This window comes from Pleurodeles waltl, chromosome 1_2, assembly GCF_031143425.1.
Source record: "Pleurodeles waltl isolate 20211129_DDA chromosome 1_2, aPleWal1.hap1.20221129, whole genome shotgun sequence".
Taxonomy (NCBI): domain Eukaryota; kingdom Metazoa; phylum Chordata; class Amphibia; order Caudata; family Salamandridae; genus Pleurodeles; species Pleurodeles waltl.
Genome location: NC_090437.1, coordinates 799,904,110 through 799,929,004, shown reverse-complemented (window position 1 = coordinate 799,929,004; position 24,895 = coordinate 799,904,110). Strand labels below are relative to the sequence as shown.

At 45.8% G+C, this 24,895-nt stretch overlaps 1 protein-coding gene across 8 annotated transcripts in view; it reads right to left on the bottom strand.

Moving 5' to 3' along the window:
- CLCN3 (chloride voltage-gated channel 3) overlaps window positions 1–24,895 on the bottom strand; it is a 517,267-nt gene that overhangs the window by 41,123 nt on the left and 451,249 nt on the right. For all 8 annotated transcript variants that reach the window (XR_011205536.1, XR_011205538.1, XM_069244222.1 and 5 more), the window contains 3 exons: window positions 9,994–10,180; window positions 1,845–2,243; window positions 953–1,169 (listed from right to left, as the gene is read on the bottom strand). Coding sequence is in view for 6 of the 8 variants with exons in the window: in XM_069244222.1 (XP_069100323.1) it covers window positions 953–1,169; window positions 1,845–2,243; window positions 9,994–10,180 (803 nt within the window). In the remaining 2 variants the exon portion in view is untranslated. The remainder of the gene's footprint in view (window positions 1–952; window positions 1,170–1,844; window positions 2,244–9,993; window positions 10,181–24,895) is intronic.

Sequence of the window (24,895 nt, the reverse complement as noted above, 5' to 3'; positions counted from 1 at the left end):
CTTCAGCCGACACATTCTGAAATGGTGCCATAACAATTATCATAGTTAGCTGGCCAATCAGACAGCCCCAATTTCCCTAGCCAATAAGATTTTCTTTTTTAAAACAATATTTCATTGCCACACTTGCCAAATCCAAGATGGTGCTCAGCTGTCAAGATAACTACATATTTTGTGGACCTCATTTGACCAGTGTTTTTTTTTTTTTTTTTTAGCACAAAACGGTTAACACATGTTCAGAAAAGCAACTAACGATTGCAAGTCGGATCAAACCCGTTCACCACATCTAAGTTTGTTGAAAGGCCATCCAGCTGTTGTTGCCATAGCTGCTACAGAAGTTTCGAACTGGAAAATAATATGGGGTTCAACACTTTTGAATCTCCCTAAACATCTGTTTCTCCCAGACAGAAATGGGTGAAACTAACCACAACCGAATCAATGTGGGTGAATTAATCCTTAGAAGACTTTTGATAAACAGCATCAAAGCTATTAAAGATTTCTAAAAAATGCAATTTCTAAGGGTAGAGCGATGTGCCTGAATCAGTATAATAACTATTAAAGAGGGTGGAGAGGGGGATGGTGTGTGTGTGGTTATGTTTAATAACATTTTTAGAAACATCTTCCCCTGTATTTTTTAGATTCACAGGTTCGCCACCTGCTAGTTAGAGTATGACTGGGCACATTGTAGTCTACCAGTCCTCACGATTCCCTAACTGCACAATGGGAGGAATTATGACACGAGAGTCTTGGTAAATTAGTATAAAAATCTGGTCATGGGCACGCTTTTCAAACTTATTGTTTTTAAAGGGTATTCACTGTGAATATAAGGGTTGTGAATTGCTGTACTAGCCCTCACTGCACCCACTCCTGAATGCAGTCTCATACCTAAACTTTCCCCGATTTCAATGGCGTAAACCTACAGTTTATTTTGTTTATTCTCTAGTTCTCTACTTACCCATTGTGTGTTACAAGGCATTGCCTTAGCCCCAGCTTACGGAATATATCCACTACTATCTCCATGGGCGTGTGGTCAGTCACTGTGAAAGGGCTCATATCAAGAATGCTTCGCAGCTTAAGTGGGCGAGGACTTTCTGCTGGCAGTGAGGGGGTATGCTGAGCAAAGCAGACTCTGGAGTGTCCGACTATACCTTCTTGCTTTTTTCTTGCATTTTCTAGAAAAGTAAGAACAGCGCCACACAAGTGAGAATCATTCAGGTCTTTTAGTCAGACATTATTTTATGTTTATACAAAGGTTTACTTTTGGTGATTAAATCATGGTTTAAACTTTGGAAGACATAAGAGACTCACTTATTGTATAGAGGAGTAAATTCAACATATTCCCGAGCGAGCTTCTGGAGTGATACTGGCTTCTGTGCCGGCACGTCTATGAACTTCATGCTAATCACAGTTTTATCAACCATCAAATGTACTCAGCCGCACCCAGTATGGACTATGCTGGGGTACAACTATCAACATTTTATGATTTCCATTTTTATACTATTCAAATGTTACATGGCTGATCAATTACGTTCTTAATTCGGTCTAGTTTTTTTTTATAGATACAATCCAGTTCTTAAACTGAGACACTAAAAAATCGTACTCTAATTTTGACCATTGTCCCAATAACTTAGTTCCCTGAACCATTCTTTGGGTGCTTATGGTGCATCCACACAACAGCTTTTTCAGGCTCATGGCAGGTTATTTTTTCAATCCCAACGCATCCAGGTTTATGACCTACAAAACCTACTAGGAATGAATTGAGATATACCGCTGCTTCGAACTGTATATACTTCAAATGATATATGTTAGAAACAAATCCGTGTACAAAAGAACAGAAAACATCTCACCTATTGCAAGGGTCAAGTCTCTTCTCAGAGCAAATCCTACCAATCTCTGGGATTCTTTCGACATGATCACTGGAAATCCGTTGTAGCTAGTTTCATTTATTAAGCTTTCAATATCATCCACAGTCATATTGTCTTGAGTCAACACGACAAGAGGTGGTTCATTCCTTCTCGGCCTCATGACATCACGAGCCAGGGTAGTGTGTGTGAATTCCTCCTTTGCATCCAGAAAGGGATAGCCATTTAGGCGGATGTGTGCTTCATAAATACCTTCCCTGCCGAAGGCATCGCCTACCCATTTGCTTGTCATCACCGCTGCCATAAGAGGCACAATATACTCCAGCCCACCTGTGAGCTCAAATACAATGACGACCAGCGAGACTGTCATCCTCGTCACACCACCTAAAAAGAAATAACTACTTATCAGCTACTGATTTTATTAATCAGTTTGCATAGAGTAATCAAACAGCCGACATTCCTAAAGCATTTGACTATATTATCAAACAAGGGACCCCTTCTAAAAGCAAATCTTTACAATAAAGGGAAGCTCTAGCCGTAGCAGTTTACTTACATAAAGTTCCTTTATTAGAAATCTATCAAAAACTACATATTCTACTTCTAATCCCAGTAACTAACAAAGTAGGCTTTTAAATTTTAAATTACAATGTGTCAAGCGCTGCATTCAACATTTGCCATCTTAACGACATTTTAAGGCTCTCTTAACCCAGATACTACCCAGTCTAAATTCCTTACAGGTAGGGAAGGGGAGGAGCGCAGATTCACAGATTTTAAGTGTTAGCCCCTCATTTCACATGATCTTAGCAGAAACACAGACGAAAATGACATTGTTTTCTAAAAGGTTTTTACGTCTCTCTAGAGGTTAGAACAGTTAAACAAACTGCGTAGATCGAGTTACTCGTATTAATTTTGTGCGCTGTAAAGGAGCAAAATTCAGTGCGAATCGAATCAAGGGGTTAAATTGGTCAAAAAACAAACAAACATACTTCCTATTTTTTTGCTCGCAGGGGTATTTTTTGTTAATAATGAGATAAAGACGACATCACAACACATCATCCACACCGCTATGATAGAAGCCAAATAGCACAACATGAATTTCCCACAGTTCATAAGACGAGTTAATCACTGACTGTAAGTGGTGGGTAAATCCGTTTAGCATAGTCACTCAGAATTGCAAAACATTTTGTGATAGTACGTGAAATTAGCAAGAAGAGTCAATCTGAATTTAACGTTATTTTCTTAAAGCTAAGATGTCTCCTCATGTCCAAAATGATCGTAAGAATGCATTTTGTGCTCAGCAATAGTGCTGCATGCAACAGAACATGAACAGGAAGCTGCTTGATAAATATGCAATTGGGGGTAAGATTTCCCCCAACTCAATACCAGGATTTAGTGCAGTTTCTTAGTGCAAAATGCAACCTCTCATCCAAAATCGATGCAAGTATGTTTTTTGCACTAAGAAACTAGAGCCAAATGCATCAGAACATAAATAGCAGTGCAAACAGCCCCTTGTACTATCTTGGTAGGCCCCCCTCAAATTACTCTTAAATACACGAACAGGCATAATCAAGTTATTGTCAAAGACTAATGCAGAATTAACAAAATTCCTCTGATTACTCTGGTGTAATTGAAATTCCACCCAGGCCTAGTATCAAAACCCACAGGGGGAAAAAGAACAAGTTACACATATTTGAATACAGAACATCTCATGCAAGCAAACAAATTGTTTAACCATCAATATTATTGCCATTTAATTGGTAAATCAAGCAATGGACATAGAACAGTCAATGACACAAAAGACAGGGAGATACAAGACTAACCCAGCAACACATTGCAGTACTTATGGGGCAATCAAAACAGATAGCCCTACTTCATAAAAACAATCAAATACATTACACAGTGTCATACGGAGATGTGCAGCTGCCACTCTAAGTGCAACAGGTATGCTCAGATTTAGGTCCTGAGCTCATTGTACCATTGGAACCAAGCTACACCCAAATGAAGAGCCCCAATCATGCTGCTTGTGTTCCGGTTCAGGAAAGGCCTGACCTGGAGGTTCAGGTTGGACTTTTCCTATTGGAGCAGAGTCAAGATTGATTTCTACATGGCTAGGGGGCATGGTTGGCAAAAAATGAAAGACTGGATTGCGGCCCCAGAGACTGCCACTGACTGAGAACTATTCAAGCACTGCATTTATCACCTTGTTGTTTTTGTGCAGTGTAATAGGGAGATGTGAAATTTGCTCAGCAGTGACCAGAGATCCTGGAATGCTTGCAAGGACAAAACTAAGACTAGTAAATAGCTTCCTCTAGTATTAGCACCAGCTCATTCATCATAGCCATTTCTCTAAATGCTAAACAATGAAGCTATTTAGCAATATTCGATTTTGCCAGTGGGAGCCTTATCCCAACGACTGAGCGAGCCCCTCGCCTGGGGCAGCGAGCAATTAACCTTCACCCAGAAATCTTTAAGGATACCACACTCCTACAATTTTTGCAAGAATTCAAGGGGGCCAGCAGGTGGCAATGGAGGCAGCACTGGTACAGACATTTACCCTTTTTTCAGAGCCGCTCCTAAGTATAATATCCCATATTACGATACTTAAGGTAAATTAACCTAAATGTAGCTGAGAGGTAATTCACAAGGCGTCATCCTAACTTCATCCTTATTAAGTTGTCCAATCTCCTTCTCCAAGCACTGTTGCAGCACCCCAAACAAGTTGGGGACATTACATTGCAAGGTCCTAAAAAAGCAAGATATACCTTTTGTTACCATTCTAACCGCCACCAATTTGGCTTTCAATAGACTAAATTCAGACGGGATATTCTTCAGATTGGACAATGCAACTCACAGATGTGATGAAGCTGAAGGTACATATAAAACTGAGATTTGTGCAGCAGAAAGACTGCAGTTAGGTCCTCAAAGGACTCCATACTGTTCCTTTACCAAAAATCACACAACTCTGATATAACTTTTAGTCACAGGGGTGGAAACCAGAAAGTCGTACCATGTGAGATAGCCAATTTCCACACCACCAGGGAGCTTCCTGGTTCCAATAGCAAAAAGGCCTCCCCTGAAAAATGCACATTCCCTGATACCATAATTAGGCGCAGGATAATCTGATTTCAATGCTTAATAAGTGCCATCAGGCGATGACCCACACCAATCTTTAAAACTTTCTAAGATCAATGTTGAGGGAAGGGGAAGTCCATTCAAACCGCCCTCTCTGCTCCTGTTAGTTTAGCGTATTACAAGAATTGCCCGGAGCAAACACCTAAGACATCCTGCGCCTCCTGAAAGATGATAAATATGTTTCCTGGATACAAGTTGCCCAGTAACGGTCTCCCCCATTCTCTCCATGCAGCCACCGTCATGCTACTGCTGATATGACGAAAATGCTGTTAAGTCCCAAATATTTAAATACATGGCCCCCTAAAAACTTCTCTGCAAGTTGATACAGAAAATCTTGATAAAATTCCGCTGGGAAACCATCTGCACCACCCTTGGCGTCTTGTGTTTGGTCATCGAATGCAGGGCTCCCGAATTTCTTCCAGGGTGAGACTGGCCTTCAGTCCCTCCATGTATGCTTCCAGGACACCAAAGACCTCTGCGCCTGCCACACAGCCCTGAGCGGCATCAGGTTTGCCAATCATCACCTTCCTGTACACCCCCTGCAAATGTTCAACAGACAATTTATAACTAACTGCATGAGGGCAGTCTGTGTGCTGCAGGCAGCACACTGGCAGTGTCTCCACCTCCCACCGCAGTAGCCAGGCAGTAGGCTGGGTTTGTCCCTTTCCCTGTGCAGTCCTTGGCACAAAGTTTCAAGTGTATATTTATTCAATCTGACCCATATGTCATCTCATGCAGCGCCGGATGTTCATCAACTCCCATGTGGCCGCTGCAGATATCCCCCTCCCGCCACTAAGAAGCATTTAGCCTTCCTTCCCAGTGTACCAAGTCCTGCTGAAGTTGTTTCTTTACTCCATACACTCTGCCCAAGCACACCCCTCTTACCAACACCTTCAGTTGCCCTTCTGCCCGTCGAACCACAATTTTCGATCATGTGTCAGGTGTCTCAGATAAATCTGCCAGGCATACCTCATTCGTTAAGTTGTCTAGCGGCAGTCTCTAAGTCAGCTGAGGTCCAATCCTCGGTCACCAAGAACGCTTCACAAGCAGCAGTGAATGACCCGAAAGAAATCTACCCAAATATGTCATAGAAACTATTTTATACACTAAATAGGATACGCTCAAGATGGCTACATGTACCATGAGTAGAAGAGTAGCAAGTATACTTCCTAGAATTCGTGAGTGTGGCCCTCCGTACACCTACAAGGCCGTAATTAGCCACATTGTCAGTCACAGCCGCTGTAAAGTTCGGCTTGGTATGCTGTCTAATTGGTGCTCTAATGAGCTCACCACCCACGGCACAATTGCAGTCCCCAGCCTAGAGTGTGGGCTTCCCCCACATACTCTGTCAGGAAGGAAGCATTTTATAGTAGTAGCTTATCAGTATTGGTTTCGTAGGTATTAAGTATGCAGAACTCCCGTCCATCCAGCAACCAAAACAACAACGCATATCGTTCTTTGGTATTCACCTCGGAGTACTGGTGTCAAAATGGGACTCTGGAGCTATCCATGTGGACACTCCTCTGGAATAACCAGAATAAGTGGCCGAGTGCATCTGTCCTCTCAATTTCTTCGAGAGAGTATGAGCTTCTGCTTCAGTGAGGTGTGTCTCTTATAAGCACGCAACCAAACTGATGCGTTTCAGGTATGTGAGTACTCTACGTCTCTTAGTACACCTGTTGAGTCACCAGACATTCCAAGTAAGACACCAATAGCCACTCAACATACCTGTATGCTCATGTATACAGAAGGGAGTCCAGGGTGCTTCTAGTTCAAGACTCCCCATGGTTACATAAGGTGGTGGAGGCCAAACAGGAACCAATGTGTGCGAAAACGGACAACAAGCAAAAAGAAAGCCAACGAACATCATAGACATCAAGAACAATCTCTCCCCACAAACCTACCCTGGACAGAGTGCAACCAAATACTTCCAGGTCTGCCGTGCGATCCTGGTTAATCCAGCAGCTTAGCAAAGTTCCTTAAGTAAAGAATTCAAACTCCCCAACAACATTACAATCCTCTATCCCGTCTTCACTTTGACCACAGTTGATTTTTCTCATGTAAAAGGAGTAGGGATTTCTCTCCTTCCCACCCGAGATCAAAGAACCTTGAGGGAGCAAATGTGGGTTCCCACTCGTGTGGACCATGGCTCGAAATCACCCTCCTTTTCAGTCATGACAACAGGATGAAAGCTGCACAATAAAACTGTATCATACTGCACAGGATACGGTCCCTTTCCATTTTCCCTGTGTATGTGCTCCTGCATGCTCATCTGTTCGATGTGCGCGCTCCACCAGAAGCATTGCAGAGAAGCCATGTGGTTTTAGCATCTGAAAGATCCAGTTCCCCAGAAAGCGCTCAGCAGATGGACCCTCTGCCTCCTCTGCAAATCCCAACACTCGGATGTTACCACTCCTCATCCTCAGCGTTGGCCTCCAGCGTCAGTGTCATGGTTTACAACTTCCCAATGTGCTTCCACATCTCTGCGGCTTCTTTATGGAGCTCTGTTATGGACATTTCCACTTCTACAACTACGGCCCCTATAATTTCCACCATGACCACCTGCAAGCCTTGTACTGCATCCAGCAGGTCCGGCCAATATGTCTCATGTTTTCCAGACTGAAAACTGAGGTTACCATATCTTCCACGTTAATATTTTTCTGCTGGGACCCAGTCTCATCAGTGATAATCAGTTCAGGGGCTTACCCAATCGCCAGGACTTCCACAGAGATAGCAGCCAGGCACGTGCAGCCACACCACCTGCAAAAAGGCCATCAGCAAGGTGAGTAATAAGGGGCCAGAGCTCAGTAGATTCCCCCACATGGGCCAGCGTCCACACTAAATCACTCCAATTTCACTGAGAACGCTGCACAGCCAAACAGGGAGTCTGGAGGCACCAGTCCAGGCGCAGGTAGGACCTCAACAACCCCCACAGCTTTACAAAGGTCAGCACCGATGAGGGACAATGGGGTTCAGATGAAGAACAGGCTTCATCAAAACAGCCTTCTACGGCATGCTCCTTCGCATCTCGATTACACAAACTCTGCCATCGCCAAGTAATTTGTCCACACCCGCCCAAGAGGGCAGCCAACAACACAAATGCTCTCTCTCAAGGACAATGTACAAACAAGCCTGAACACATTTCTCAGTGCAGGTCAGGCTCACCTCGTGAGCCACTCAGCATCAGCACGAGCTGGCCTTGAACTAAATTGGGCACCAAGGGGTCTCCGTCCACTCCACTGACCTCCAACCCTCATCAGGTGCCGACCAAATCTCAAGGCCCCCTCCAGCAGTGCCAGAGACGGGCCACTGCTGTTCTGCTCAGTTATCTGCTCCTAGGCCTCAAACAAGATGCAGTTTGGGGGCTCCTCCAAAGGCCACGCAAGTCTGCAGCAGGCTGCAGCGTCCGAACCAGCCAGAGCCACTCACCGTTCCGGGCGATTGCATTTCTGCTTCCCACTGGCAGTGAAGTATGAGCCACAGTCCAATCTCTCCAGCTTAGGCCAAAAGGAGTGCCATTGCTGGCTTCTTTCTGCCCCAGGGGTATCTCCAGTATCAGCACAGGAGGCAGTCACAGCTTTCCCGTCAATAAACACTGCAACCGCTGCAATTCACAGGCCTCCATTATATGCAGCTTGTTGGTTACAAGGCATTCCATAAGGGGAAGCTCCTTAAATATTTGTGATGTGTAAAATAGCGATAATGCAAGATATTAAAAGGGGTGGGGTGGGTGTGGGGGGGTTTTAGGAACATGTCCTGATGGCCATCTTGCTAGACCACGCCCCCCCAACTTGCAAGAGGATCAGCCGAGTACTTGCATTCTTAGCGACCACCCACTTTGTGAGACCCAGAGAATTAAAAGCTGTTTACCTAATGCCACAACACATCACCGCCTACTACAATGCCCCTGGCCTGAGGCAAAAGCTGTGCAACAGGCTTCAATGAAGCAGCGTCACGTGGTGCTGGTTCAACACCCCACCACTGTAAGATCATAAATATGATGCTACTCATCTGGGAGGCCCCAGGCTACAGACTGTCATCTCCCCCACACTGCAGGTCTACAACCCCACTTCAACATGAGTAGTTGGGCAGTCAAGAGTCCGAGGCAGATGCCATCACCACTGCCATCACACTACCTGATCCTGCAGGCCTTCAGCGACATCAATCATCATCCAGGCCAAGGCAAGCAGGTTGGTGGGCAACAAACTGCCTTTGCCCACTATGCAGAGGGGAGACCGGGGTTGCTGTCTTCAGTCTTAGCAGCAGCAGATAAAAGTCACCCAGCCGAGGCAGTGTTACCACTGGGAAGCTCTCCAGCCGGACTATGGACACACATAGCATCACCACAGTAGGTCTAGCAGGCAATGCAAGGTGCCACAGGAGCAGGCCCCCAGCCACAAGATCAACCCCCACCAATACACTAGTCCAGAAAGGGCATACCATCGCCTTGCCTTGTGCCTTGGATGCCAAAGAATGGATTTGTGGATCCATAGCTAAGGGCCAGATCCAGGCCACGCAAGATATACTGGAAGCAGCTTTTCTAGGTTAGGTGGGAAAAAGATAATGAAAAGAGTATTGATGGGTAAGGAGCTGGAGCTCACTTGTGTGTCTGCTATGTTGCCTTGCAGGCCATGCTCCAGCAAAAAACACAATTTAAGTGAGACGTCAAGTTGAAAAATGAAACAAAGGAAACAGAATAAAATAATATATATTTGACTGAACAAATGAAGACAGCACTGTTACTAAGCATGAATGCTCCAGACCAAGTTACACAAAGCTGACATATTTGTACGGGTACTAAAACACAAATTGAACTTTTCAAGACCCTCAACTACATACTCAAGACATTCATTTTTTCTGCTTGAAGTTGGATGTAGACAGTTCCAACATCTGTTACAATTTCATCTGTTACAGAGGGCCAATGCATCCTGCTGTTTTTATGATGACTACAAGCATCTCTTTCAGTTAAATAATACGAGTTTGCCCTTATTGTTGCAATTACCTAGACAAGCAGCAGCCCCAACCATGGCGTAGAGTCCTGGTGTAATACAATCCGCCCCAACTTCACACCACTCCTTAAAGATAAACCAGTCGTGGTGATAGTAAGCCAGCTGCTCCACTGCAATACCGACAATCCTTCCTGCGATGGCTCCAACAGCCATGCTGGGTATGAATAATCCTGAGGGCACCTGTAGGGATAGAGATCAATATTAACCTCAAGCACACGCATCCTCTCTATTGCCCATATTTTGTTTCTGAAAAATACTTTACTCTGCAAAATGGATTTATCAGACGTTTACAAGCAACCATTCTATGATGTGCACTCGCTTTATGTGACCTTGTAATTCGCATATATTACAACAACATTAACTATCATTCCATACACTTGTGAGCTGCAGATGATACAGATTTAGCTGCACACATGCATTAATTTTACAGACTTGTCAGAAGTGACTCAATTTATGGTTCAGCCATACTTTCCTCTGAAGAAGCACTTTTAGTTTGCTTTTAACTTTGACATTGTTTAACAAATCTGCAGAAGATGAAGTGTCAGTTTCTTAGGTTTCTTGCAGATCTGTGCCAGTAGAAAATAGCTAACACCCATACCCTTGCTGCTTGCTACTGCTAACAGAACAGAACAGATTTACATCTAAGTTGGCATGAAAGTAGAAGTTCAGTCACAAAGAATGCCTTTAGGGTTTGGTGTCAATCTGTCCATCCGTTTTTAAGCTATCTGTGTTTGAAAAAGGTGTTAAAATTTAGAGATATCTTGGAAAACTCTACCGCACTGAAGCTTACGAGTTCTATAAATCACACTTTTCACAAAATGTGATTGGCTGATGAAGGGTTTAAAGGCATTTTCCCCACCATCTTGGAATTTCCACGTTTCAGGGAGTGGGAAAGTATTGATATAATCCTCCAACACAAACTAAATTACATAATGCTGATAAACAAGGATTCATGCAGTGTATTGTGTATCATTCTTGATTATATTCACCTACACCAGCACTGCGTTGTCTGCACTTTTCCATTGTACAGTTTGCACTACATATATAATGCGAAGAGCAATATATTTTCTACGCAGAAGTGTTGGGCCTCGACTTATGTATGATTATATATCAACATAATAATCATAGTACAATTTAGCTGAATACCTTGAAGTCAGACTAAAGGTATTCTTGGAATGACTCCCATGGGACAGCTGTTTTTTATTACAGTATTGACAATAGCATTCCATAATGGTCTCATGGTTTGGAGGAGCTTGTCAGGTGGGATGCAGCACACTGCATGAGATGAGCGGGAAGCAAGCAACCCATTAGCATTGCCTTGAAGTCTGTGGTATCGTCTTAAGAAACGAAAGGGGAACTATAAAAGGAAAACATTGAAAACTAAAGGACTGGTCAACCAGCCCTGACACTGAAGCGCACTCCTTTTCAGGTGAATATATGCATGTGAACAGAATATGCTTTCATTCACAGGGAAAGAGAGCCAATTACTTATGTGGACTGAACTACCTCATGCAGAACGCTGTCATGTATGGAACCAGAGTATAAATAACACTCAGACAGACCACACTGGAAGCACAGAGGTTCTCCAAAGGTTATCTATGTTTCTACACGGATATATATTCATACATATATATATGTATGTATTATTAATGATATTTTTACAAGACCCTGACAGGTAGCTAAGCAGACATTCTAGCAAGAATTACTACAATGCAAAACTACTACAAAGGTTTCTCAGAGGCAGTAATGCACAACAAAGTCCTTCGTTATGAACGTAATCTGTGGAATTTCATGTAACACATAAAATGCCTTTCTGGAGACTTTAATACAGGGAAATCAGACCACCCTTAAATACCTACTGACTTTAACATACGCTTTTCAATTAACATCCGAAGCTTACTGGGTTTATCATAACTTGTCGTAATAAACAGGTCAGAAACCGTGCATATTTTGAACAGGTGGTTGCAAATGGGGCCCACTGGCACCCATTTTTGGGGATCTGTTATTAATTTTCCTCAACAGACATTAGGGTAGGTCGCTCCCCCGCCGCGGCAGCTCCACCTGCACTCCACTTCTGCGCTTGCCTCTAAGCTGCCAGTTTTACCTTGGTGCCTTACCTGCTCTCTCTTGCCTTTATCTCCTGCCCTATCGCTCTTTTTGCCTTTTCTCTCCTTGATCTCTCGCCCTTGTCGCCTTCTGTCTCCTTGATCTCTCACTCTTGCTGCCTTTTCTCTCCTTGATCTCTCGCTCTTTTTGCCTTTTCTCTCCTTGATCTCTCGCTCTTTTTGCCTTTTCTCTCCGTGATCTCTCGCCCTTGTTGCCTTCTGTCTCCTTGATCTCTCGCTGCCTTTTCTCTCCTTGATCTCTCGCTCTTTTTGCCTTTTCTCTCCTTGATCTCTCGCTCTTTTTGCCTTTTCTCTCCTTTTATCCTTCGTTCTTGCTGCCTTTCTCGCTTTTGGCCCATTTTCCTCCGGTTGTCTTTCCCTCCCGTTTTCCGCTCTCCCGCCGCTGCCCCCTGTGCGGCCCCACCCCCGCTCCCATTCGTTGTCCCCCCTCCCGCCTCCCAGCTACTCCCCCCCCTTCCCTCTTATGGCAGCCGCTGCGGACCCCCACGACCTGAAGAATTTCCGCCCCATCTCTCTCCTCCCCTTCCCGGCCAAGGTCATCAAGAAGGCCGTCAACAAGCAACTGACCAACTTCCTAGAAGACGACAACTTGCTCGACCCCTCCCAGTCGGGCTTTAGGGCCAACCACAGCACGGAAACCGCCCTCATCGCAGTCACCGACGACATCAGAACCCTGATGGACAACGGTGAAACAACCGCCCTCATCCTCCTTGACCTCTCGGCCGCCTTCGACACCGTATGCCATCGCACCCTAATAGCCCAACTCCGCTCCACTGGTATCCAAGGACAGGCCCTGAACTGGATCATCTTGTTCCTCTCGGACCGAACACAGAGAGTCTACCTCCCGCCCTTTCGCTCAGAACCCACCAAGATCATCTGCGGCGTCCCACAAGGCTCTTCACTCAGCCCCACTCTCTTCAACATCTACATGAGCCCCCTCGCCAACATCGCTCGCAAACACAACATCAACATCATCTCCTACGCCGACGACACCCAGCTGATACTCTCCCTCACCAAAGACCCAGCCACCGCCAAAGCCAACCTGCAGGATGGAATGAAAGACGTCGCACAATGGATGAAGCTCAGCCGCCTGAAACTGAACTCAGACAAAACGGAGGTCCTCATCCTCGGTAACTCCCCGTCCGCCTGGGACGACTCGTGGTGGCCCACGGCCCTGGGCACCGCACCCACCCCCTCCGACCACGCACGCAACCTCGGATTCATCCTGGACCCCCTTCTCACCATGACCAAGCAAGTCAACGCCGTCTCATCCTCTTGCTTTCACACCCTTCGAATGCTCTGGAAGATCTTCCGCTGGATCCCCGCCGATACCAGAAAGACTGTTACCCACGCCCTCGTCAAGAGCCGCCTAGACTACGGGAACACCCTATACGCAGGAACCACCGCAAAACTTCAGAAACGTCTTCAGCGCATACAAAACGCCTCTGCACGCCTCATCCTCGACGTACCCCGCCCCAACCACATATCCGCCTACCTGAAACACCTGCACTGGCTCCCCGTCAACAAAAGGATCACCTTCAGGCTCCTCACCCATGCACACAAAGCCCTCCACAATAAGGGCCCCGAATACCTCAACAGTCGCCTCGCATTCTACACTCCCACCCGTCAACTTCGCTCTACCAGCCTCGCTCTCGCCACAGTCCCTCGCATCCGCAGAACCACCGCCGGAGTTAAATCCTTCTCCTACCTGGCAGTCAAGACATGGAACTCCCTTCCGGTCCACCTCAGGACTACCCAGGACCACCTCGCTTTCACAAAGCGCCTCTAGACCTGGCTCTTCAAGCAGCAGCGCCTTGAGACCCTCACGGGTGAGTAGCGCGCTCTATAAATGCCTTGATTGATTGATTGATTGATTTCCCAAGAGAGCGCACAAACAAACAACGGGAAAGAAGGAAAAAGAGACAGAAACTGTTATGAAGGGAAAAAGCAGGAACCTGTAGCAGTGAGATAAAGGGGCAGGGATGCTCTTGTTGTTGATTAAAGTGGCATGAGGTGGTTTCCAGACTGGCTGCTGGCTTCTGAGCAGAGCTTCAGACACGGCACTCATTCTTTTACAAATTAAACACTGATCAGACTTATGGCGTCACAAATATTTACCTAGTGAAACTGCAAATTTCACAAAAACAAAAAATAAGTTAATATTCACAAAATTCCGTACTGTAAGCAAGATTCAAAGGCAGAGTACTGGGTTACAATGCCGAAAGACACTCATGTAAAACAAGTTTGCAAATAAATAATTTGAGAGTTTGGCATCATGGGTTTTCTAGTAATTTTTTTTTTAAAGGATTAAGCTATAAGGCCAGTTGATGGGTGCAGGGCCTGCAAGGATGCAATCATGGTTGGATGCAAGGTCTGGCCAAAGGCCCTGCAGTGTGGCTCTTGGAGGCACGTACAGATTTAAGTCCTAAACCATTGAAAAAGAAAAAGAAAACAACTTAAAAAAAAAAAAGTATGTTAGTTTATTTTTTATGATGGGCACTTGAGTTTAAAACCACATTTTAGCAAATTAATATAAGTAGTCAGCACAACGTGGTCGTGAGGCTTCTGGTAAAAGACAAACTGAGCTGCAATGCGGCGGCGGGGACATTTTCATCGGTTTGCTCAATTCACGGCTTGCGAGAAGAGGGGTGTGCTAATATCCCTCTTACGCTTACCTGGGGGACAATAAAGCCCTTTTTATCTATCTCTTCTCATGCTGGAGCCTGGTCTGCGGCTCGACTGCATAAGTGCAGGGAATGTAACTAACAGCCCTTATAGACTGCATATGTGGCCATTAACAGTTAGAGCACTGGAATGTTGGGAGTTCTAGTGAATAGAAGAAAGTGACTGAAAGCCATGAAGGGCTGATACAGGAGCTTTCTGCTTTCACATGTGTCTCCTTCCCCATGTAATTTATAATATTCTATCCTCGGTGAGTGGAAGGTTTAAAAGCAATTATAGCCCTTCTGCTTTGGGTTACATCGATTATTAAGGTTATTTTCCTCTTTCCTCTAAACTATTGTCTGCTACTCGGGTCCAAAACCTGTGTAGAAGAACATTAACAACAGCTATAGCCTGATTGGCTCGTTGGTTGTTAAGAAGGGAAATGCAGGATCTGTGGGTGTGTCGGGGAGGGGAGGAATGATGAGCCCCAGCGCAGGGTTGCACACATGTGACCTGGATGTGGGTCGGGTCACTGGGGCGAGCCGCCTTCCCAACTCTTTACTTTTACTATGAGGTGCTGGAAGTGCTTTGCCTTTAGACTGCGCCATCGGGTGCTATATGCCCAACTAACCCCGCTGGTGAGCTTGCCTACCTGTAGAGTGGGTTACTTTATGGAGTGCAACATGGAGCAGTGGCTGAAGGTGGGTACTGAGATAGTTGAGGATTGCTACGAGGAGGTCACCATGCGCTCTCTGGATTAATTGATAGTGAAGTGTGACCTTTCGGGCTGCCGGGTATTTTAACCATTGGGCAGGGGTGTATACTAGCCTCCTGGCTGTATCAGTCCAAATTAGTAGTGGTCACGGATGACTTGTCGAGTAGAAACGAGTGGTGGGAGGCTGCCCTGAGCGAGGGCTCCAGGATAGGGAATGGAAAACGGCAATGGAACAAGTGCACAAGATCTCAGGGCATACTCAGTTTAAATTTACGCAAATTAACTACATACATACCACTTACTTGGTACCCCAGAGGACTATTGTCATGCAGCAATCAGACCACACGCAGTGCCTCCGATGTACCCTGAGAGATGCTGGGTTTTTGCATATGGTGTGGGAATGCCCAATGGTTCAGACATTCTGGAAGGATGCAATAGCTGACGTGGAGCGCTCAAAGGGTAGAGGAGATGTGGGATCCATGACAACCTGTTTGCTACCCCCGTCACAGGCAGTGTGAAGTGGGTGATAAGTTCCTAGAAGTAGCAATGGCTTTGGTGAAAAGGGTAACAGCCTAGCACTGGAGGTCGTGAAACAGACCCCTATATATTGGCTGGTACGTGTCCCCGGGGCAGTGGGCCAGGACGGTGGCTGCAGCACTGAAATATGAAGAAAGGAGAGGGGTGAGGAGCTATGGGCAGAGGAGGTAGAGGCATTTCTTAACACTGACGGGAGGCGGCCTGTACCTCTGCCCCCGATAGTGTGAGAGGCATGAGGAGGGGGCAAACTAACACTGGGAATTGTATGTATACACAGCTGCCAGCAACACCAGCTTAATGACGCGATATGGGGAGTCACGGGACAGTCCAGAATGGCCCTCATCCAGGCCTTTATGAGTGGGTTTCATTGTTTATGTCCACCGTGTCTGCTGAGTTAAGTATGTGAAGGGAGACAAGACCTGAAGAAACACGCCAAGGAATGAGTCATCGTGTGCAAGTTAATGAAAATGTCACTTACCCAGTGTACATCTGTTCGTGGCATCAGTCGCTGAGATTCACATGGTATGCATTAGCTCGCCATCTGGTGTTGGGTCGGAGTGTTACAAGTTGTTTTTCTTCGAAGAAGTGTTTTCGAGTCACTGGACCGAGTGGCTCCTCCTTCTGTGCTCATTGCGCATGGGCGTCGACTCCATCTTCGATTGTTTTCCCCGCAGAGGGTGAGGTAGGAGTTGTACTATAGTAATAGTGCCCGCGCAATGAAGTGTGTAAGTATGTACCTATTAAAGGTTTAAATAATATATATACAAATGTACAAAATTGAAGGTAACTTCTGAACTGCTACAGGCTTCCGGGGAGGTGGGTGGGCCCATGTGAATCTCAGCGACTGATGCCACGAACAGATGTACACTGGGTAAGTGACATTTTCAGTTCGATGGCATCTGTCGCTGTAGATACACATGGTATGCATAGACTAGTAAGCAGTTATTTCCCCATAAGCGGTGGATTAGCCTGTAGGAGTAGAAGTTGTCTGAAATAGAGTTCTTAATACAGCTTGACCTACTGCGGCTTGTTGTGCGGATAGCACATCTATACAGTAGTGTTTGGTGAATGTGTGAGGCGTAGACCATGTGGCTGCCTTACATATTTCATGCATTGGGATGTTTCCTAAAAAGGCCATTGAAGCACCTTTTTTCCTGGTTGAATGTGCCCTGGGAGTAATGGGCAGTTGTCTTTTTGCTTTAAGGTAGCAGATTTGGATGCATTTAACAATCCATCTGGCTATACCTTGTTTTGATATTGGGTTACCTGCATGAGGTTTTTGGAATGCAATAAATAGCTGTTTAGTCTTTCTGATGTTCTTTGTTCTGTCAATGTAGTACATTAATGCTCTTTTGACATCTAATGTATGTAGTGCTCTTTCAGCCACAGAATCTGGCTGTGGGAAAAAAACAGTTCTACCGTTTGATTTAGATGGAACGGTGAAATAACTTTTGGTAAAAATTTTGGATTAGGTCGTAGGACGACCTTATTTTTATGTATTTGTATAAAAGGTTCCTGTGTTGTGAACGCTTGAATTTCACTTACTCTTCTCAGAGATGTAATGGCGATGAGAAAGGCAACTTTCCAGGTTAGGAATTGTATTCCGCAAGAGTGCATGGGTTCGAAAGGTGGGCCCATGAGTCTTGTTAGGACCACGTTTAGGTTCCATGAAGGAACAGGTGGTGTTCTTGGTGGTATAATTCTTTTAAGACCTTCTATGAATGCTTTGATGACTGGTATCCTATACAAGGAAGTTGAATAGGTAGTCTGCAGGTATGCAGATATTGCTGCAAGGTGTATTTTAATAGAAGAGAAGGCTAGCCTTGCTTTTTGTAAATGGAGCAAGTAATTTATTATATGTTTTGGAGTTGCGTCTAGTGGTTGTATCTGATTATGATGGCAGTAACAAACAAATCTTTTCCACTTACTTGCGTAGCAGTGTCTAGTGGATGGCCTTCTGGCCTGCTTTATGACCTCCATACACTCTTGGCTAAGTTGTAAGTGTCCGAATTCTAGGATTTCAGGAGCCAGATTGCTAGATTCAGCGATGCTGGATCTGGGTGTCTGATCTGTTGGTTGTGTTGCGTTAACAGATCTGGTTTGTTCGGCAGTTTGATGTGGGGTACTACAGAAAGATCTAGCAGTGTTGTGTACCAGGGTTGTCTTGCCCACGTTGGTGCTATTAAAATGAGTTTGAGTTTGTTTTGACTCAATTTGTTCACTAGATAAGGGAGGAGAGGGAGAGGAGGAAAAGCGTAAGCAAATATTCCTGACCAGTTCATCCATAGGGCATTGCCTTGGGATTGCTTGTGTGGGTATCTGGACGCGAAGTTTTGGCATTTTGCGTTCTCTTTTGTTGCAAATAAGTCTATCTGAGGTGTTCCCCAGAGTGTGAAGTAGGTGTTCAGAATTTGTGGGTGGATTTCCCATTCGTGGACTTGTTGGTGATCTCGAGAGAGATTGTCTGCCAGTTGATTCTGGATCCCTGGAATAAACTGTGCTATGAGGCGAATTTGATGGTGGATTGCCCACTTCCATATGTTTTGAGCTAATAAGCTTAACTGCGTTGAATGTGTTCCTCCTTGTTTGTTTAGATAATACATCGTTGTCATGTTGTCTGTTTTGACAAGGATGTATTTGTGGGTTATGATTGGTTGGAAAGCTTTTAGTGCTTGAAAAACTGCTAATAATTCTAGATGATTTATATGCAGTTTTGTTTGATGTATGTTCCATTGTCCTCTTATGGTGTGTTGATTGAGATGTGCTCCCCACCCTGTCATGGAAGCATCTGTTGTTATTACGTACTGTGGCACTGGGTCTTGGAAAGGCCGCCCTTTGTTTAAATTTATACTGTTCCACCATAGAAGCGAGAGGTAAGTTTGGCGGTCTATTAACACCAGATCTAGAAGGTGACCCTGTGCTTGAGACCACTGTGAGGCTAGGCATTGTTGTAAGGGCCTCATGTGCAGTCTTGCGTTTGGGACAATGGCTATGCATGAGGACATCATGCCTAGGAGCTGTAGTATTGTTCTTGCTTGTATTGTTTGATTTGGAGACATGTGTTGAATGACTCTGTTGAAATTGTGAATTCTTTGTGGAGTTGGCGTTGCTACTCCTTTTGTCGTGTCTATTATGGCCCCTAGATATTGCTGTACTTTGCTTGGCTGAATGTTGGATTTTGCAAAGTTGACGGTGAACCCTAGTTTGTAGAGGGTTTGTATAACTTGATTTGTGTGGTTTGAGCATTGTGTGAGCGAACTGGTTTTGATTAGCCAGTCGTCTAGATACGGGAATACATGTATTTGCTGCCTTCTGATGTGTGCAGCGACTATTGCTAGGCATTTTGTGAATACCCTTGGAGCGGTTGTTAAACCGAAAGGCAATACTTTGAATTGGTAATGTATTCCTTTGAATACAAACCTTAGATATTTTCTGTGTGATTGATGTATTGGTATATGGAAATATGCGTCTTTGAGGTCTAGGGTTGTCATGTAGTTGTGTTTTTTGAGCAATGGTAACACTTCTTGTAGTGTGACCATGTGAAAGTGGTCTGATTTGATGAATGTGTTTACTACTCTGAGGTCCAGAATTGGTCTCAGTGTTTTGTCCTTTTTTGGTATCAAGAAGTACAGTGAATAAACTCCTGTGTTTATTTGTGTGCTTGGTACTAATTCTATTGCATTTTTTTGCAGTAATGCTTGAACTTCTATCTCTAGAAGCTGTGAATGGTGTTTTGATAAATTTTGTGATTTTGGTGGTATGTCTGGAGGGAATTGCAGGAATTCTATGCAATAACCATGTTGGATAATTGCTAGGACCCATGTGTCTGTAGTTATTTCCTCCCATGCTTCGTAATATTGACCTATCCTTCCCCCCACTGGTGTTGTGTGGGGGGGGTGAGTGACGTGTGAGTCACTGCTTGTTGGTAGTGGTTTTGGGGCTTTGAAATCTTCCTCTATTCCTAGGGAATTGCCCTCCTCTATACTGGCCCCGAAAGCCTCCCCTGTACTGTCCCTGGTAGGTGGACGGTGCGGACTGTGAGGTACTGGCTTGTGTGGCCTGACCTCGAAACCCTCCTCTAAAAGGTGTTTTGCGGAAGGTGGTATAAGATCCTCTGCTCTGCGGGGAGTAGAGTGCGCCCATGGCCTTGGCAGTGTCAGTGTCCTTTTTGAGCTTTTCTATGGCTGTGTCGACCTCCGGACCGAACAGCATTTTTTCGTTTACTGGCATGTTAAGTACTGCCTGCTGAATTTCCGGCTTGAATCCAGACGTTCTGAGCCATGCGTGCCTACGGATGGTAACCGACGTATTAATGGTCCTTGCGGCTGTGTCTGCTGCATCCATAGAGGAGCGTATTTGATTGTTGGAAATGTTTTGACCTTCTTCAACAACCTGTTTTGCTCTTTTTTGTAGATCTTTTGGGAGATGTTCAATGAGATGCTGCATCTCATCCCAGTGGGCTCTGTCGTATCGCGCTAGCAGCGCTTGTGAGTTTGCGATGCGCCACTGGTTTGCTGCCTGGACAGCGACCCTCTTCCCGGCTGCATCAAACTTTCTGCTTTCTTTATCTGGGGGAGGTGCATCCCCAGAAGTGTGTGAATTTGCCCGTTTTCTGGCAGCCCCTACCACCACAGAATCTGGTGGCAGCTGAGAGGTGATGAATACAGGGTCTGTAGGAGGCGCCTTATATTTTTTGTCCACTCTAGGCGTTACTGCCCTGCTTTTGACTGGCTCTTTGAAGATCTCCTTTGCATGGCGAAGCATGCCTGGGAGCATAGGCAGGCTCTGGTAGGAGCTGTGGGTGGAGGAGAGGGTGTTAAATAAAAAGTCATCCTCTACTTGTTCAGAGTGTAGTTCCACATTATGGAACTGAGCTGCTCTAGCCACCACTTGTGAATAGGCTGTGCTGTCCTCAGGTGGTGATGGCCTAGTTGGGTATGTGTCTGGGCTGTTATCAGACACTGGTGCATCGTACAAGTCCCACGCGTCTTGATCTTGGTCATCGTGGCTCATGGCGGTGTGAGCTGGCGAATGTGACGGGGTGTAAGTTGGTGAAGCCGGAGTTACAGGTGGAGGCGAGGGAGGAGGTGTTACCGTCTTTGCTGTTTGTTGCTGAGGAGCCTCTCGTGCTACAAACTGAAGTGTTCTCTTTCTTTTGACAGGTGGAAGGGTACTGATCTTCCCTGTCCCCTGCTGAATAAAGATACGCTTCTGCGTGTGATCCACTTCAGTGGATTGCAGTTCCTGTTCGAATCTGTGTCTTTTCATTTGTGAAGACATAGAAAGTTCTTCAGTATAGGAGCCTGAAACTGGGTCTGTTGGTGCTTTTTTCGGCTCCGAAAACCCTGTTGTTTGTTTTTTCGGCTCCGAGGTAACCTTCCTCTTCTTTTGTGCCGAAAAATCTTGGCCTCTATGATCTTCGGCGCCACTGTCTCGGCGTCGATCCGTGTCGACACCGAACTCTCGGTGTCGATGCTTCTCTTTAGCACTCTCTCGGTCCCGAGGAGGCTGAGTGCCGGTGTCTCGACCGGAGTCGGACGATCTCGACACTGAATGGGCCTTTTTCGGTGCCGATTGTTGGTCACCGTGAATTTGGGTTGAGCCATGGCCGGTTGGCAGTGGCGTCCCCTGGGCCTTTTTGCCTTTTTTGATTTCTGATCTCGACGTCTTACTCACTGTTTTTGGATGGTCGAGTTTGTCGGAGTCTGAATCCTGGATGGAAAAGGATTCCTCCTGTTCCTCTTCTGTCTCGAACTGTCGATGCTCTTTTGGCGTGGCCGCCATCTGCAGTCTTCTCGCTCGACGGTCGCGCAGAGTTTTTCGGGACCGGAACGCCCGACAGGCCTCACAGGATTCTTCGCTGTGCTCGGGTGACAGGCACAGGTTACAGACCGAGTGTTGGTCCGTATAAGGATATTTGTTGTGGCATTCAGGGCAGAATCGAAACGGGGTCCGTTCCATCGGCGTTGTTCTCCACGCGGTCGGGCCGACTAGGCCCCGACGGTGTGCCGAAATCTACCCCGAAGGGCACCGAAGCGCTTCGATGTTCAATGCGTTGTCGTATGTGTTTATCTCGAACCGGATCGCAACGATACCGTCGAAAATCTTCCGTTTTCAGCTATCTTTCCGTTCCGAAACTCGGAGCGACAGGAACACTTCCGAACCCGATGGCGGAAAGAAAACAATCGAAGATGGAGTCGACGCCCATGCGCAATGAGCACAGAAGGAGGAGCCACTCGGTCCAGTGACTCGAAAACACTTCTTCGAAGAAAAACAACTTGTAACACTCCGACCCAACACCAGATGGCGAGCTAATGCATACCATGTGTATCTACAGCGACAGATGCCATCGAACTCTTTGTATTTCCTTTTCTTGCTGTACATGTACTGGGAAGGGCTGGGGCGGTGCTACCTAGTCTGCACTGAAGCTGACATGATAATGTGTTGCTATTGTTGTGACCCAGGGATGTAATGCTTCAAACGAACTGTACCAGTCCTTAGGAATTGGCTGAGGGTGGACATTGTAACACGTCTTTCATAGCAGACAAATCGGGATTTGTTTGGTGCGGCCTGTTGACTTGACTGTCCACTGTACTGACAGAAATGTAAATATATATATTTTTCTTTAACTGCTACAGCCCTCGGCAGCTGGCTTTAGGTGATAATATAATCTATGAGATATGATAACCACCCTGTAATCACTAGTTTTCTTTCCTTGTTATAGGGAATAATGCTGTTAGAAATAACTTCAAATAAGACAATAGTGTAACTAGTCACAACTTATCGAAAGCAAATGGTACCATCTCGGTAGTATCAGAATGCAAGCAACGGGAGGGATATGCAAGTATCCCAATTATGCACAACAGCCTTTAAATCAAAAGGCCATGCACACCCGACAGCTGCCTGGTGTGGCCTCTGAGACATGAGAGTCAGCCACACAAAGGAAGCCAACCGACATGGCCTCAGAAACAGGAGAGGATCATGAATGCTGTGGCACTAGCTTGGAGTGGCGTCCCAGCCAGCAGAGGATGTACACGGTAATCCATGTTCCAGATGCAACTTAGGACAGGAGAAGTCTCAAATGTGAGGCAAGACACGAGCTGCAGCCTTTGAAAGAATGGTAGGGCACCTGCAGACTCAGTCTTTCAATCAGGAGAGGGCAAGCATTAAGGGCGTCCACTGATTACACAGTAAATCGTACCCCCAACTTGTTACATTACAAAAATATCATAACTGACTTTGGAGTTCGTTGCCCTTTTAAAAGGCAATTGGCTGTTAGCTTCATGCTTCTACAGGCCACAGAAATAGTTGGGACTTAGAATATGCTTTCAATGTCCAGCTGGGTGTACAGACTCTCGTACAGAGAAACAAGCACTGGCAAAGCCAGTAGGTCTCACCTCTGTGAGAACTATTGGCCTTACCAATGTCTTTTAATTGTGATGGGCAGCAGCATTGCTGCTGTTCAGTATGGCTAAAAGTTAGTGGCATGGCGTAAAGTAGAGTTGAGAGTCATGGAGTGGAGAGGCACAAAGTAGTATTGAATGGAGTGGCGTACGGTTGAGTGGTGTAGAGTAGCATGGAGCGGGGCAGAGTGGCATGGAGTGGCACAGAGTTGAGTGGCATATAACAGTGGGACAAAGTCAAGTGGCATGGACTGGTGCAGGGAAGAGGGGCACGGAGTAGAGTTGTGTACAGTACCGATGCATAGATTAGAGTGTTGTAGCTTGCAAAGATGGAGAATAATGGCATTTTGTGGACTGAAATAGAGTAGAGGTGCCCTGAGTGGCGCAGATTAGAGTGACAGGGTGGAGTGACGTAGGATGGAGTGGTGTAGGATGGCATACAGTAGAGTGGTGTACAGAGGCATAGAGTGGGGTGGAGTGACACAAAGTAGAGTGAATTGGCACAGAATGGTGTGGAGTGCCACCGAGCAGTGTGGTGTAGAGAGGAGTAGAGTGGTATGGTTTGGCACACAGTGGAAAGGGGTGGTGCGCAGTAAAACAGCATAGAGTGGAGTGCCACAGAGTGACGTACTGTAGAGTGAAGTGATGCAGAGTACAGTGGGTTGGCGCACAGTGGTGTAGAGTGGAGTGGTATGGAGTGAAGTAGAACACCAGAGAGTAGAGAGGAGCAGAGTGGTGCAAAGTGGAGCGCCACAGAGTAGAGAGGCATGGAGTGTCGTGTAGTGGTGTACAGGGGAGAGGAGTGAAATGTTGTGGCGTAGAGTGGAATGGAGTGGCGTGGTGAAGAGTAGTGTTGTGTAGGGTAGAGTGGTGTTGGGTAGAGTGGTGTAGAGTACAGTGGTGTACAGCAGTGGCATTGTGTACAGTGGAGTAAACTGGAGGTGTGTGGAGTGGTGCAGAGCAGAGTGACGCAGAGTAGTGCAGGCTGAAGTGGTGTAGAGTGGAGTGGTGTAAGGGGAGAGACAGGGGTGGCATAGAGAAGACTGGCACCAAGTGGTTTGGAGTGGCACAGACTAGAGAGGAGTGCAGGAGAGTGGCATGGCTTGGTTTGTCACAGAGTGGAATTAAGTGAGTAGAATGGAATAGAATGCCATTGTGTAGAGTGGAGCACAGAGCAGAGTGGCATGGAACAGTGTAGGGTGGAGTGGTGTAGAGTTCAGTGGATTGGCAGTACACTTGTGGGTATAACTATAAAGAGTCAATAGCAATGGCAGATAGGATGAAAGCAACATAAATAAGGAGCACTATGCCAGCATTTAAAGTAGAAAACCACAGTGCACATCTAGGAATAACACCAAAATGCTTATTAATAAAATTATTATGTTGAAAAAAAGACAAGGACAAAAATGAAGAACACATATACTTAGTTAAAGCTACAGGGAGAAGCTAA